The sequence below is a fragment of the Cupressus sempervirens genome, chromosome 7 (genome assembly GCF_028749045.1).
Source record: "Cupressus sempervirens isolate cs-2001-9-10 chromosome 7, ASM2874904v1, whole genome shotgun sequence".
Lineage (NCBI taxonomy): Eukaryota > Viridiplantae > Streptophyta > Pinopsida > Cupressales > Cupressaceae > Cupressus > Cupressus sempervirens.
The window spans coordinates 715,744,053-715,757,873 of NC_143124.1; the positions used below are offsets into that span (position 1 = coordinate 715,744,053).

General features: G+C 34.4%; 1 protein-coding gene across 2 annotated transcripts in view; it reads right to left on the reverse strand.

Annotated features, from left to right (window-relative positions):
- Positions 1-1,660: 1,660 nt before the first annotated feature.
- Positions 1,661-13,821, reverse strand: part of LOC149549228 (GDA1/CD39 nucleoside phosphatase family protein) — a 30,805-nt gene continuing 18,644 nt past the window's right edge. For both annotated transcript variants that reach the window (XM_089792640.1, XM_089792639.1), the window contains exon 3: positions 1,661-2,156. In XM_089792640.1, the coding sequence (XP_089648766.1) occupies positions 1,876-2,156 (281 nt within the window). In that variant the 3' untranslated portion in view covers positions 1,661-1,875. The remainder of the gene's footprint in view (positions 2,157-13,821) is intronic.

The following is a 13,821-nucleotide window of genomic DNA, read 5'->3' on the forward strand; positions in this document are numbered from 1 at the left end:
CTTGGCATAACCTGTTCAACGAAGAGTACATTGAGCAATTGGGGGGGCTCATCATTAGTCTACACAAGAGGCGAACAGCGCTACTTAAGTCTGCTTGAGTTGTCTTGCTGTCCCATAGGCTATTTTTGGCCTCGTGGACGTTAAAATTTTATCTATCTATCTATCTATCCTATTTTAAACTTTTAATAAAGATAATTTTTTTTCCTATATATTATTTTAAATAGATGTATCATAAACATCTAGATAAATTTTAAGGTCAAATATAAATAAATATTCAAATATTTAACAATTAATTTATAATTTTAAAATAATAAAATATTAAATATCACATACAACTTTCGTATCGATTTGGAAGAGGAAATATAAGTCAAATTAAAATATAAAAATATAAATTTTGATATAGATAGATTATAATATGATATAAAAAAATTAATATACCAAATAAAACTTACGTGAAAATTGTAAAATATAGAATGTAAACTAAGAAATGAAAAATTTTGCTTAGTAATTTTTTTAATTAATAATAAATGTGAAATAAGATATGAATATAAATTTCTAGTGTAAAAATAAAGATGACCAATCTTTATTATTTTTATAGAGTTATTCAAATATAACTTAATATTACGTTAAATTTAAATTGAATATTTATTTACTATTTTTTTAATTAATTAAAAAATATGTTTTCGACTTTTTTAATTATTGAAAGTTTCTCAATGGTCTTTAGTGCTAAAAATGGTTTATAATTTAATTTTCTTTATGGTATAAAAATTATTTCTAAGAAAAAAGAAAACTTATAAAATTATTTTTTTACAATACATGTAGAATATAATTATTTATAATTGAATTGCAATCTTCATTTTATTTTACATATTAAATAATACATATCAAAATTCAATATATTCATTAGATAAGAGAGTTTCAACTTTGATTTATGAACCGCCTCCTTTCCTCCTTATTCTAATCCCACAACCCAATTTCAAGACAATTCTATATTTATGGGTATTTTAAGTATGTATGAGAGAATATAGTATTACTTTGACGCTTTGCATCTCTTGTTATTTTCGTGTATATTGCTGTAGTGTTACTAGAGTCTTAAGTTATTGACTTGTGATATTGACTTAGAGAATTGGTGAGCATATTTTATTGGTCTTTAAGGCTAATGGATGAGCACGAACACAAATGAGGCACCATTAGAATAATGTTCTAAGTTTCAATGCTTTCAATGGATCGAAAGGACTAGTCACTCACAGATGTTAGTAATGGACAGAAAAGGTTCATCTATCTATCCTTGGTTTGTTGGGTTTCATGGAAACGTTTAAAAAGCAGACCTGCATCAATAGACTTTTTAGAATCTTGATAGTGAGATATGTATAGTACATCAAATAATTGGCAATACTGCCAAGATGTTAAAACAGGATGTGTTCAATCAATATGCATGTTCTTCCAAGTTCTCTCCAAACTCTTCTATGAGCAAGCTAAAAATAATTAATAATTGGTTTTTGAAAACACGGCTTGATTCAACACAAATCAGGATAATTGTACCTTGTTAACTATCGTTGTATTATAATATATTTGTAACCAAGGGGTAATCATAGGTGATAAGCAAAATCAATGCATCTTACGAGATTTTAGCTGGATGTCAAGACATTCGACAATCTGAGAACATGAACAACCCAAACTTGTTATTGAAAATAATTTAGTATAAACAAAAGTTGCACTGCAGAAAATGTCACTTAGATGCACAAGGCCCCATCCCAGGTACAGTGTGAAAGGATCAACCGGGCTTAAAATTTGACTATATAAAAGCAGTTTCTGTGTATTGTACAACATTGACAAAGGCACGGTCCTCCAATATCTTGACATAGCCTTTGCTCATCACAACTTGGTAATGTGGCTCTCTAAAACTGATGAAATAAGATCTTCCCTGGACTGTGAGCGCCGACTCTGCAGCCGTGTTTGACTTCTATGAGGTGTCCAGATGGTTCCAGAATCAATTTGTACCTGCCCCAAATTACCACTTGAGAAATTTACTCCAATCGATGTAGGTGACTGATGCATTCCAGAATCACTGCTTCCACCTGCAAGGGTCTGTCCAAGTCCAAATGGCTGCTGACCTGACGAAGTTGGACTAAGAGGAATCTTCATTCTTCCATCAGCTGAAAATGATAGAGATAAGCATGACGATCACAATAGAAAATAGTGTGTTAAAATCAAACAACAGAATGCTTGCAAAATTTGCATTGACTACATTAGAACTTCCCAGGCAGCATCATAAGGGCAAAATCATAGTTCAAAAAATATGGCACATAAACATTATCATCTAAGTGATCTCCTCCAACTTACCAGACACGACTACTGACCCAGCATAGATGAATTTGACATTTTCCTTTACCTTTTCCTCTTGAATATTTACAGATAGGGTGTCCAACAAAACTAATATATAATTTCAGCTTTTATTCTTTGCCGACCGGGGGGGTTGGGGTATAGGGGCAACTTGACTTGGCATAAGATTATTTCTGTGCGAACGGATTGGCTACTGAGTCCTCTAGAAGACTCATATTCATGATATTTCTATGCAAGTCACTATAACCTAGGAGATTTCTAAAAACAAATTTCATAAACACACAAATTTCTCTTATTACTAAATTTCATAAACTTCTTGGCACTGGACAAGATTTCTTTGGATATTTCATAAGCATCTGGGCACTGGACAGGTGCAAATAAATAGATCTGAAGTCAGGTATACTAGACGCAGGCCATATGCAGCCCTATGCTAAGGAACACTGAGATTTTTCTGAGGAACTATCTGGCCTTTCAAAATAGTTATAACTAAAAAATATCTCATGAGACTTTAGACAAGGACTTGGGGCTTCAAGTGATCAGGTGTTCCATAATGATGACAGTGCCCTTGATGTTGTAAGGCCAAATGATAACATTTCAGATATTGACCAATCTATTGGGTGGAATAACTTTGATATCTACAGTCAAAGTAGCAATTTTTTAGGGTACCTATCTCTACAAGACTTCTGCGACTGTGCAATATCCACTGGCTTCAAGATTTCAGCAAACTCATTGAATGGCTTTTTAAACGTATGTAATAGTGTTTATGGCCTTGCATCACTTAACTCTGCTCTTTTAGTCGGCTTTATATGTCTTTTTCAGAGACCCTGCATTGTCTATGGTCTTGTTTATGTCTTGGTATATCTTCAGGATTGCTTCTCTGCCTAAACTAATGATTGATCTTGGTAATCTACTATGCATTCAAATAAATAAATAAAAATCACATAAATTAGGAACAAAATTCAATTACAGTCATCAATCATGATCGTACAACAATCTGCAATGGTTCCGCAATAATTATTAGGTAATTATGATCTATGTTATAGACATGACAAAATGCACTAGGATGTATCAAAAGCAAAAAACTTGACTAAAAAATAATGTTGGAATAAGAATCCAGAATAGTTACCAAAACATATTGCTATCTCAATAACTGAGCTTTCAGAAGTAAGCATGTTATCAATAGAAGGAAGGAGCTTCTCCAGTAGAACAATTGTCAGGAACAACATTACAACACAAAAATGAGAAAAAAAAATGACAAAATAGAGGTGTGATTCCATATTTAGGTATGCTGTAATAAATATTTAAGAGTATTTGTGCATTAATTGTTTCCCTTCCCAAAATTAAGAGGAGATGAAAATAGACTTTTTTAACCATTCACAGATAATAAATGAATATTCAAGCAGCAAATTAAACTTACCTCTCCTAGTAGTCCAGGATCAAACTCTTATAGATGTAACAAGTGGGAGTAAGTATTTGGATCTTCATCTTGGATTTAATGGTGAAGATGGGTATTCTAAAAAGTAATGCTTCCTCGTTACTGATGCACTACAAAAAATAGAAAGGCAATATGTATATAATTCTGATTTTATATGTTTTTTATCGGACAAACCTGACCCCCAAAAAATGTAGATACATCCACATTCCCAACCTGAGGGAGTAGCATACTACCTCAAAATAGTTTATTGTGCACAAAAGACAAAATTCTTGGTCAGTTTGATTGAATTGTGATTCTTGCAATGTATCTCCACTGCTCCCAATAAATAAGTCACAAATAAGCAAGTACTACACTCAACTGAACTGCTCCACAAGCTGTGAAGGCAGCAGTTTTATACTCCACTCCATCTTCGATATTTTCTGTATACTATGCATATTTCACACTCCTTAAAAGACTGTACACTTTGCCATGATAGCAGGGTATTATCAGGACTAATCTCCAAATAAGGATGTTTGTAATACCACTTAGTAGTTTCTTGTATTGGTGTGCTTAAAAATACTTGAATCTGTATTGTGAAGGATTGAATTAATATTGAGAATGCCATTTTGCTAGCTTTTTTCCTGGAAGGATTTCCAAGAGTAAACTCACTTGTTGTATTGCTAGTGTCATTTCTTTCTGCTGCATTTAACATTTGTAACTTCTGTTTCTCCTGTATAGGTTCATTGATATTTTTCTCTTCACTTCAGTGGAGGAGAGAGAATTGTATATAGAGTCTTTTGCTAGTTCATTGAATAAATTAAGTTCTTGGGCCAAAAGTACGCCCAATCATACAGTTTCTCTCATTTGTGAACCTGCCCAATCAAGCATCAGTGAAACAAAACTGAAAAATAATCGACAATACCAAATGCCAAACTCCATTGTTTTTCTTTTCCATAACTAACATTTCATTTTATTGATGTCTATTGTTCCACATTTGGTTCACTCATGAACCAGTACAGCTCACAGCAACACTGAGGTCAGACTTGCAGCTGTAAGATAGATATATTAAATTGCCCATCAACTGGGTCTAGGCAGAATCATTATTGGCTGATAACTTCAAACCAGCCTCAAGATGCCCACTTACTCTCATGCATCTAAAATTTCTTCAACAAATTTCTGGGTTACTTCTTTCGAGAAAAGAAAAGTATATAATTAGTCCATCAAAACTTAATTCCTATATACTGATAAAATACAGCTTAAGCTAGCATGTCAAAATGACATCATAAAACTGACCGTGTATCCACAAATAAAATTTGAATCTTATCAGAAAATTGATGACATGTTGATTTAGATGGATGGGGCATTTTATGAATCCTGATCTAATAAGATGGAAATCAATTTTAATACAAGCTCATGGAGCCAACTTCAAACTTAATGCGAACTGACTGGCTTACAAATGAGATATTCCTTAATCCTTGCACCTGAGTCATATACAGTGTACACTGCCTCCAAATACCTATTGAGGTACAGAACTTCTCACAAAAATCTCATGAGATATTGTTCCTCACTGTAGGCACTTAGAGACTCAAAAAAATATTGTGATAAGTTGGCTAAAAGGACTGTTCAAACAATATTTTGGCCAAAATATTCACATCTAATCCAAGAAGATTCAATATTAGCATTTTTATTAACTCATTCTTTTTAGTGTGTTATGTGACTCTATAACACCTCCAAGATCAGATGAAAGACAACTTCCACAAGAGAATGGCAAGATAATTGCAACAAGATGCAAGAATGATATTATTGCTAATAGACATCAATTGAATTTCAATACCATAACTAATGGATTGATTTACAATGTAGATATGCTTACTTATATAGGCAAGGCAATGACAGACAATGATAAGGAGTAGATAAGTTATCACCTACACAAGGTAGAAAGAATCACATGTCCATCAAAGGTGGATCATCCTCCATTATGCAATGGATTATGTGCAACAAGGATAGTGATGATGTGATAAGTGCACTAAAGGTGGATCTCACACATAAGGTGGAATGTAATAACAACTATCAACACCTAAGGTGGAATTTCTCCTACACCATGTGCAAATAAAGGTGCAAACTCCTAGGTGTCTCATATGTTGGCAGTAGGCCAGCATCCCTCATAGATAAGGAGTAGATAAGGAGTAGATAGGCAATGACAGACAATGATAAGGAGTAGATAAGTTATCACCCACACAAGGTAGAAAGAATCACATGTCCATCAAAGGTGGATCATCCTCCATTATGCAATGGATTATGTGCAAAAAGGAGAGTGATGATGTGATAAGTGCACTAAAGGTGGATCTCACACAAGGTGGAATGTAATAACAACTATCAACACCTAAGGTGGAATTTCTCCTACACCATGTGCAAATAAAGGTGCAAACTCCTAGGTGTCTCATATGTTGGCAGTGGGCCAGCATCCCTCATTGGATTCGTAACATGGTTTAGTTGGCAGTGGGCCAGCATCCCTCACTGGATTCGTAACATGGTTTAGTTGGCAGTGGGCCAACATCCCTCATTGGATTCATAACATGGTTTAATAACCTCCTGTGTCTCCCATAACTCTAGTGATTGTATTAGGCATTAACAGGTCGATCTTTTGGTGCAAAGGCAATCCTAGCGGTGCACAAGTAGTATCAGAGCTTGGTCACAGGTTCGAATCCTTACATGCCACGGCGAGTAATGCTCAATTCATGAAATGGTTTAACAACCTCGTGTCTTCTATTGGTATAGTGGTTGTATCGAGCATTAACACATCAATCATTTGGTGCAACGACAATCCTAGCAATTAACATCATACACAAACTACTATGCAATACATTATCATAAGTAAGCTTAAGTAAAGAGTAATTAGTGAATATTTAATTACAAGGACAATTCTATTGTGAAACCTGTTTCCATAATGCTCAACAATTTTGGAATTATCTTCTTGAGGAAACCCTACTAAAATTGTCTTTATCTAAGTTAACAGTCCGGATTCATGTTTACGTTTGGGTACGTCAATACAACTAAAAATTGGAGTTGTGTTTGTGGTATGTCCATACAAAAAAAAAATTGTGAATGTATGTGTACAAATATGTAAATGGACAGATATATACATGCATACATGTGTCTATAGGCGTGCATGTATGTGTGTGTATATGCAACCTTCAAACATGAACTAAGTTCATACACAACATCATGCATGCATACAACCATAGTTCAAAATATTGTTATCGGCAACTTATCGTCAAGGACAAAAAAAATGGGAAAATATCGCAGATAAATAAGCAACTTATCATAAAATATCAAGAACTTAAAAAATTGCTTAGATTTAATTAGAAACGCATTATTTTTTGCAAAATTCAATGAGGAAATGCATCTAATGAGTCAGTAAACAAATCAAACAAGCTGAGTCTAGATATTTATAAATGCAAATTGGGTACAGAATTGTATCCTCATGTGGAATGTTGATGAGTGGCAGCCATAGTCTCATAGTTGAACTCTAGAGCAAACTAAAAATACAAAATTGTCTTTGTAAAACTATAAGCAAATACAAGTGCAACATCAAAATAGTCTCTATCTTCCTCTTCCCCTTCCAAGAAGTCTGTTGTGTTCGTGCCTGTGCCTCCTCCCTGTGCACCACTGATTGTGACTTGATCTCCATCCTAGTTGTAGATGGTGTTGATGCTTGTAATGACTACTCATCATCTGAATCCTCCTCTATAACCTCATCCTCCCAAATGTCTTCCAATCCCACTACATAACAACCCTCCTCCATAGCTTACCTCTCCAAATCATAGCTCTCATCCACTTCAAATCCACAATAAATTGCTCCAAAACAATGCAAATCACATTTTTCTCCTACAACCCCCATTTTCCTCTCCAAATACCAATTTGCAAACAAAAAAATGTAAAATGACTCTTTTTGGGTGACAATCCCTATAAACAGACTGCAGCCATAAGTTGGCTAAATATCGCCAATATTTTGGTGTTAAATATTTCAAGCAATAAGTAGTCCGAAATGAGGTTGGATGTTTTCTCACGGCAGTCAACTTATTGTGATAAGTTTACTTATTGGGGATAAAATGGTGCTATTTTAATCTATGCATATAACAAACAAAACCACCATAAAAATGAAAAATACTAGAATGTCATGATAGGTATTCCTTGTTCAATATTACAATTACAAATTCAGCTATCTGCGTCACATGGTCTTCCATAAAGATCATCATCATCATTGACATTAGATGTGGGTAGATTAAACAAACTACAAAGAGTGCTAGTGGAAATCGCCCTAAAAGTATGGTGGCTACCTTACTGCTCATAATATGAAGTTTCTATTTTAGTATAATTTGGCTCTGCATCCTGAAACTTCATTGCCCCTTGTCATTTGTCTGTGTAAAGAAAATAAAAGTTAAAGTGCATGTACATTATCTCCTCTATCTTAATCAATAACAATCGATTGCACTTTACCAAGTAAATGAATATTTACTCCAATTCTGCTGAAACGAAGATAAACTAACAACCTATTGAGATGAATTTAAATCGTCAGAATTTCAAAATTATAAATAAAACTCCAGTCTTAATGACAAATCAAAATAAAACGAAATTCAAATTAACATAGTTTTAGATTAAAAACAAGACTAAAAGATTTACTTGCAACAAAACTTTGATTGTTGGTGTTTAAATGTTTGGCCATGGCTGCACCACCAATTGCGAACATCCTCCTTATACTTGTTACAAAAAATGGGATATACGATCATAGGAGTGTACAAAATCAGCAAACACATTAAGCTTGGATCAACGAAGAATCTAGCAAATGCTAACTTGCACCCTTCATTGAATTCACAAATAAGGTGCATGCCTCCTCAACATAAAAAAAAAATTTCAACGTCGTAATATTTTTAAGTCAATGCAAAGGCAAGATGCAGTGGGCAATGGGTAGTCATTTTTGTAAATGCAAATTAAATTAATATCAGATTAATCTATTATATATCTTTCTAATGTCAAAATTCTAAGCTTACTGATTTTTGTTTCTTTATTGCAGATTATGATCAGAATAAAGAGGTCTTGATATCTGTTGATGCAAAGTGAATATAATTCAATATTGAAAAATACTAATCAGATAAGTCTGATTGTCGAACTCTGGAAGAGCAGAACGTTTTTTGTTTTCTATATCCTCTTTACTCGATCAGAATTGGATATTAATATGATTTGAAAAGGTGGCACGTGTTGAGTGGACATGTCTCCTCCTTGAGGAGACATGTCCACTCAGCATATAGCCACTCATTATCATCCATTAGTTTAGCAAACACAAATTTTACCAATTGAGATGATTGCCGATCTGCAAGATGGTAACTATAATCAAATTTATTAAGTGCTTACATAGAATCCGATCATGTAATCATTACCCGATCACTCAATAAGATTAACATGAAAAGGAGTTACAACAGATCTGTACTAACAGATCGTCAATATACTTGAAATAAGAAGACTGGTATGAGGGTGTCAAATGATCTGCAATATGTGTGTGTTTGTGTGTGATTTCAAAATAAAATAATGTGTATGCATATATATATGGCAGATCAAGTTATATCATCCTATTTATCTGATCGAAAGCTATTCATCAACACTCCCTCTTAGCTAAGGAAGATAAACAAGTATAAATCAATTTAGATATCACCTAAAGGAATATAGAGAACATCAAGTTACATGACATTCTTCTATCCCAGTTATGGTATGTGCATTGACATCACATCTTGTGATGTCTACCATAACATATCATGGCATGTCCACAAATGTTACGTTACAAAATATCCATCATGATATCTCATTAAGAACATAATGATTTACAACAAATATCACGTCTCATGAAATTTATCAATATGTCAAAGAGATACTATTGTAATATGTATATGAATATCAAGTCACATGATAGTGAACATTGTAAAGTCGTCACCTTATAATGCTAGATACAAGTGTATATCATCAGAAAGATCATCACCTTTCTGTAATGTACATAGGGGGCCCATAAAGTCATGGAGTCACACACATGACAGTAAAAGATTTTACATGGAGTCACCACGGATTCTCTCACATGATGGCATCACGCATATGACATCCACCATGAACCATAGCAGGGGGTGTATCCACTATGGCTCAATCTATAGGGTGAAAACAATGGCTTTCACCTCATAATTCTATGTCAAAGGAAAGAATATACAAGGATACAGATAATAGATCACTGATGCTGGAGTTCCTTTCCAGCTAAGGCTTCATTCTCCAACGTATCAAGCTTGTTTCAGAAGTAACACAAAACTCTCTAGCATGAGGCTTGGCGAGAATGTCAGTCATCTATTCTTTAGTGATAATGTACCACAATTGAAATTTAAAGAAACCATCTCAACACGGTCTACTCCCTCAGAATTGATATCATTCGATGTCAACAAATGAAGATTTATAAGTTGCTCCCTCTATCACAAAGGTGTGTCCTGTTAATATACTCCAATCATTGAAAATATCTTGTTCCAAGGGATTCATCATCGGGCACGTGATTTAATAATCACAACATTGTTCACAAGAGCAACTTACCGTACACAAATGTACTTGTCTAATTCATAGTAACATGAGTGAACGTAAGAAAATGTGGATTTTTCCTCATATTTGTCTACACCAGCCATTTATGTTAATTTGGCTTCTAAAGCTCTAAGTACATTCGTCAACCTCTTGAACTCTTCATCCAAGGTTATTTCTAATGTAATGTCAAAGTCCTTCTAAATGCCATTTTTCTCTTCTTCGAAAATGTTTCATCGTTAACTTAGTCCCTTGATTGTAAGCATTTAAGTAACCATCTATCCTTGAAGATCAATTGAATCAGATCCTCTAGCTGCTCCTTTTTATAGAGAGATATCCTTACGTAATTCCAATAGAAGATAGACTCACATCTTCTAGCATGATAAACATATGGTTAATATCCAAAAACACTTTGGAGCTTCAATCCTAAAATTGAGTCCTCTTTAATGCACCATTCTTCTTTTCCTGTAAGAACATTCCTGGAGACAAAGGAAAAGATCAAGACAGAAAGCTCTTATAGTACACACATGAATACATATATAAGAGATTGTCTATGATAAGCAAATAAATGTAATTTTTGAAAGATAATATAAATATATATCTCATTATTCAGGAGTAAATAGTCATCAATATCCTTCCTAATATAAGATGCTCCAATGAAGGTCCATACAAATAAAGGGATGATTCTGATTTTGTCCCTTCTCTGACATCTCCCTTATAAGGATGGTTCAAATGGGAATGCAACATTGGTTACTATCCCCCCTCCCCCCACACAATGTCAGATTTCCACTTATTTCTTTATTTAGAGTTTTCAGCCACTATCAAGTCCAATGGGAGACAATCATAAAGAATTTGCTGCAATTATAATAGTTGCCTTAATATGTCTTTCAATTTCATTCCTTGGCAACAGATGAAGATCAGTCTGAAATCACTATTGTTGGCAACTTAATTCCTTCCGTGGATTGCAGAGCATCGATCTGTTATAAGATCTAGAGGAATCAATTTCTGCTTTTGAAGAGGAGATGGATCAATACTTGTATTTAGGAGTTGCCAATACCTGTCTCCGTGTTGTATATATTGATCCAAGTACTCCAACAAACAAAAGATAAGATAGTTTTGATGATGATATCTAGAGATGTCTCATAATCGTAAAACTTGACACCGTCCTGGACTTGCTCAAAGAATACCACAGTTAGACTTCTCGTGCCAATAGTTGACTTACTTAACAATGTCACATTCATCACATAGATATTTAGTTGCCAAGGAATACTGATACCAGATTGGATTTTGATCATAATTAAGGATTGTTCTAACTGCCTGAATATTCTGATTTTCATCCACAGCTGTAAGATACAAAACATAACACAGATGTTGCCAAGGAACGTCAATATATGTGACTCAGTGATTGACCCAACTTAGTGAATCATCGCTTTCCTTGTGCTCCCTTTCTCTCCAAAAAGCAATATATAACCTTCAATATATTAGTCCAATACACTACTTGCTGTTCAATTAATTGTGACCTCCATAGGTTGCAGGAGATATACATTAATGAGTAGTTGTCATATAATCCTTAATAGCAATTCCATCAATGATGATTCATTTCTTTAATGGATTCATATAAGAGTCTCCTGAAGCAGTATTTGACATTGAAGCCACTTTAATACGTCAAGGCCTATAAAGTGATTACTTAGTGCTTGCCAGGTGAATGCAAACGTCTCACATATAGAGAACATTGATTTGAATGATGGCTTCAATCTTCCCAAATGTTCAGTATTCTACCATGATTGGTTCTCTTAGTTAGATATCCTTGACACATTATTCAATACTGTCTAACGAGGTATATGAACCAATTTTGTTGTCAGATTTCTGCATGTAATGATATTCCAAACATGTTATGCACATCATATATGTCTGTCTTACATCAGTCAATGCTTCAGACGAGTAATATACATGTCACGAGTTTCCAATTCTTTAATATCAACATTGACTTGTATGTTTGGATTAATCTGCTGCCATATTGCTGCAAATATGGCTCTCTACTGGAGAAGGCTGGAAGGATAATAACTAGTGGCCAGCAAGTGCAAGTTTAGGTATAGTATTCTGCCCCACCACAGACTTCTCCTGCTAAGACTCATGCTTTGTAAAGTTACATATGTTGGGTCCCGCAGATTGTGAACAATTACAATTTCAGTTCCACCTTGTAGATATCTCCATCATCTTACAGAAGTCCCCATGAGCGATATCTTGGATGTTGTGTTTGTTCATCAATACTTTGAACATTTCAACAGCATCCTCAATAGTTTCCTAAATGTTGGATTCGAAACCTAGTCTCCATTGAGTTAGTAACTAATGAAACTTGACTCACACCCCATCTACCTCTTTGCAGTGATACTTGGCTCCCACCAACTAGGCTCCCACCCTTCTGCTCGTGGGCTCACCTTGCAGAAGTTGTGTGTCGACTGTGACTGGGTTTGAAGGAGTCAATGTGGTCTTTTGGTATTTTATGGAAATTTCCGATCCAAGGCTTGGAGTAGATGTCACCTTCAATATCTGCAATGGTATATCAATCAATATTGACTGATATGACAGCATCTACTAATGATCTTGATCTGCATACAATGTAAATCTATTATGCTCCTTATTGTATATACCTCTGCATATATATGAATCGGGATCTGTTATTGGGTTGATACGGCGATGCTTGTGTATCGACCGTATATATTTGCTTCCCATCAAGTTTCCTCTATTAATGCTAACAGATCTCTAATTTTCAACAGGCAGGAATCTTCCTTTAAGCGGTAAAGCTCTATTCAAAGGAACATGGCTCTGATACCAAGTAATGCAAATTAAATTTCTATCAGATTAATCTATTATATATGTTTCGAATGTCAGAATTCTTAGCTTACTGATCTTTGTTTATTTATTGCAGATTACGATCAGAATATAGAGGTCTTGATATCTGTTGATGCAAAGTGAATATAATTCAATATTTAAAATTCTGATCAAATAAGTCCGATTGTCGAACTCTGGAAGGGCAGAACATTTGTTGTTTTCTATATCCTCTTTACCCGATCAAAATTGGATATTAATAAGATTTGAAAAGGTGACACATGTTGAGTGGGTGTCGAAAAGTTGACACATGTTGAGTGGGTGTCTCCTCGAGGAGGAGGCATGTCCACTCAGTATATAACAGCTCATAATCATCAATTAGTTTAGCAAACACAAATATTACCAATCGGGATTGTTAATGATTCGTCCAAGGAAACTCATATAAAGATTGCCGATCTGCAAGATGGTAACTATAATCAAATCTGTGAAATACTTACATAGAATCCGATCATTACCCGATCACTCAATAAGATGAACATGAAAGGAGTAACAACAGATCTGTAATAACAGATTGTCAGTATATTTGAAATAAGACGACAGATATGAGGGTGTTATGTGATGATCTGCAACGTGTT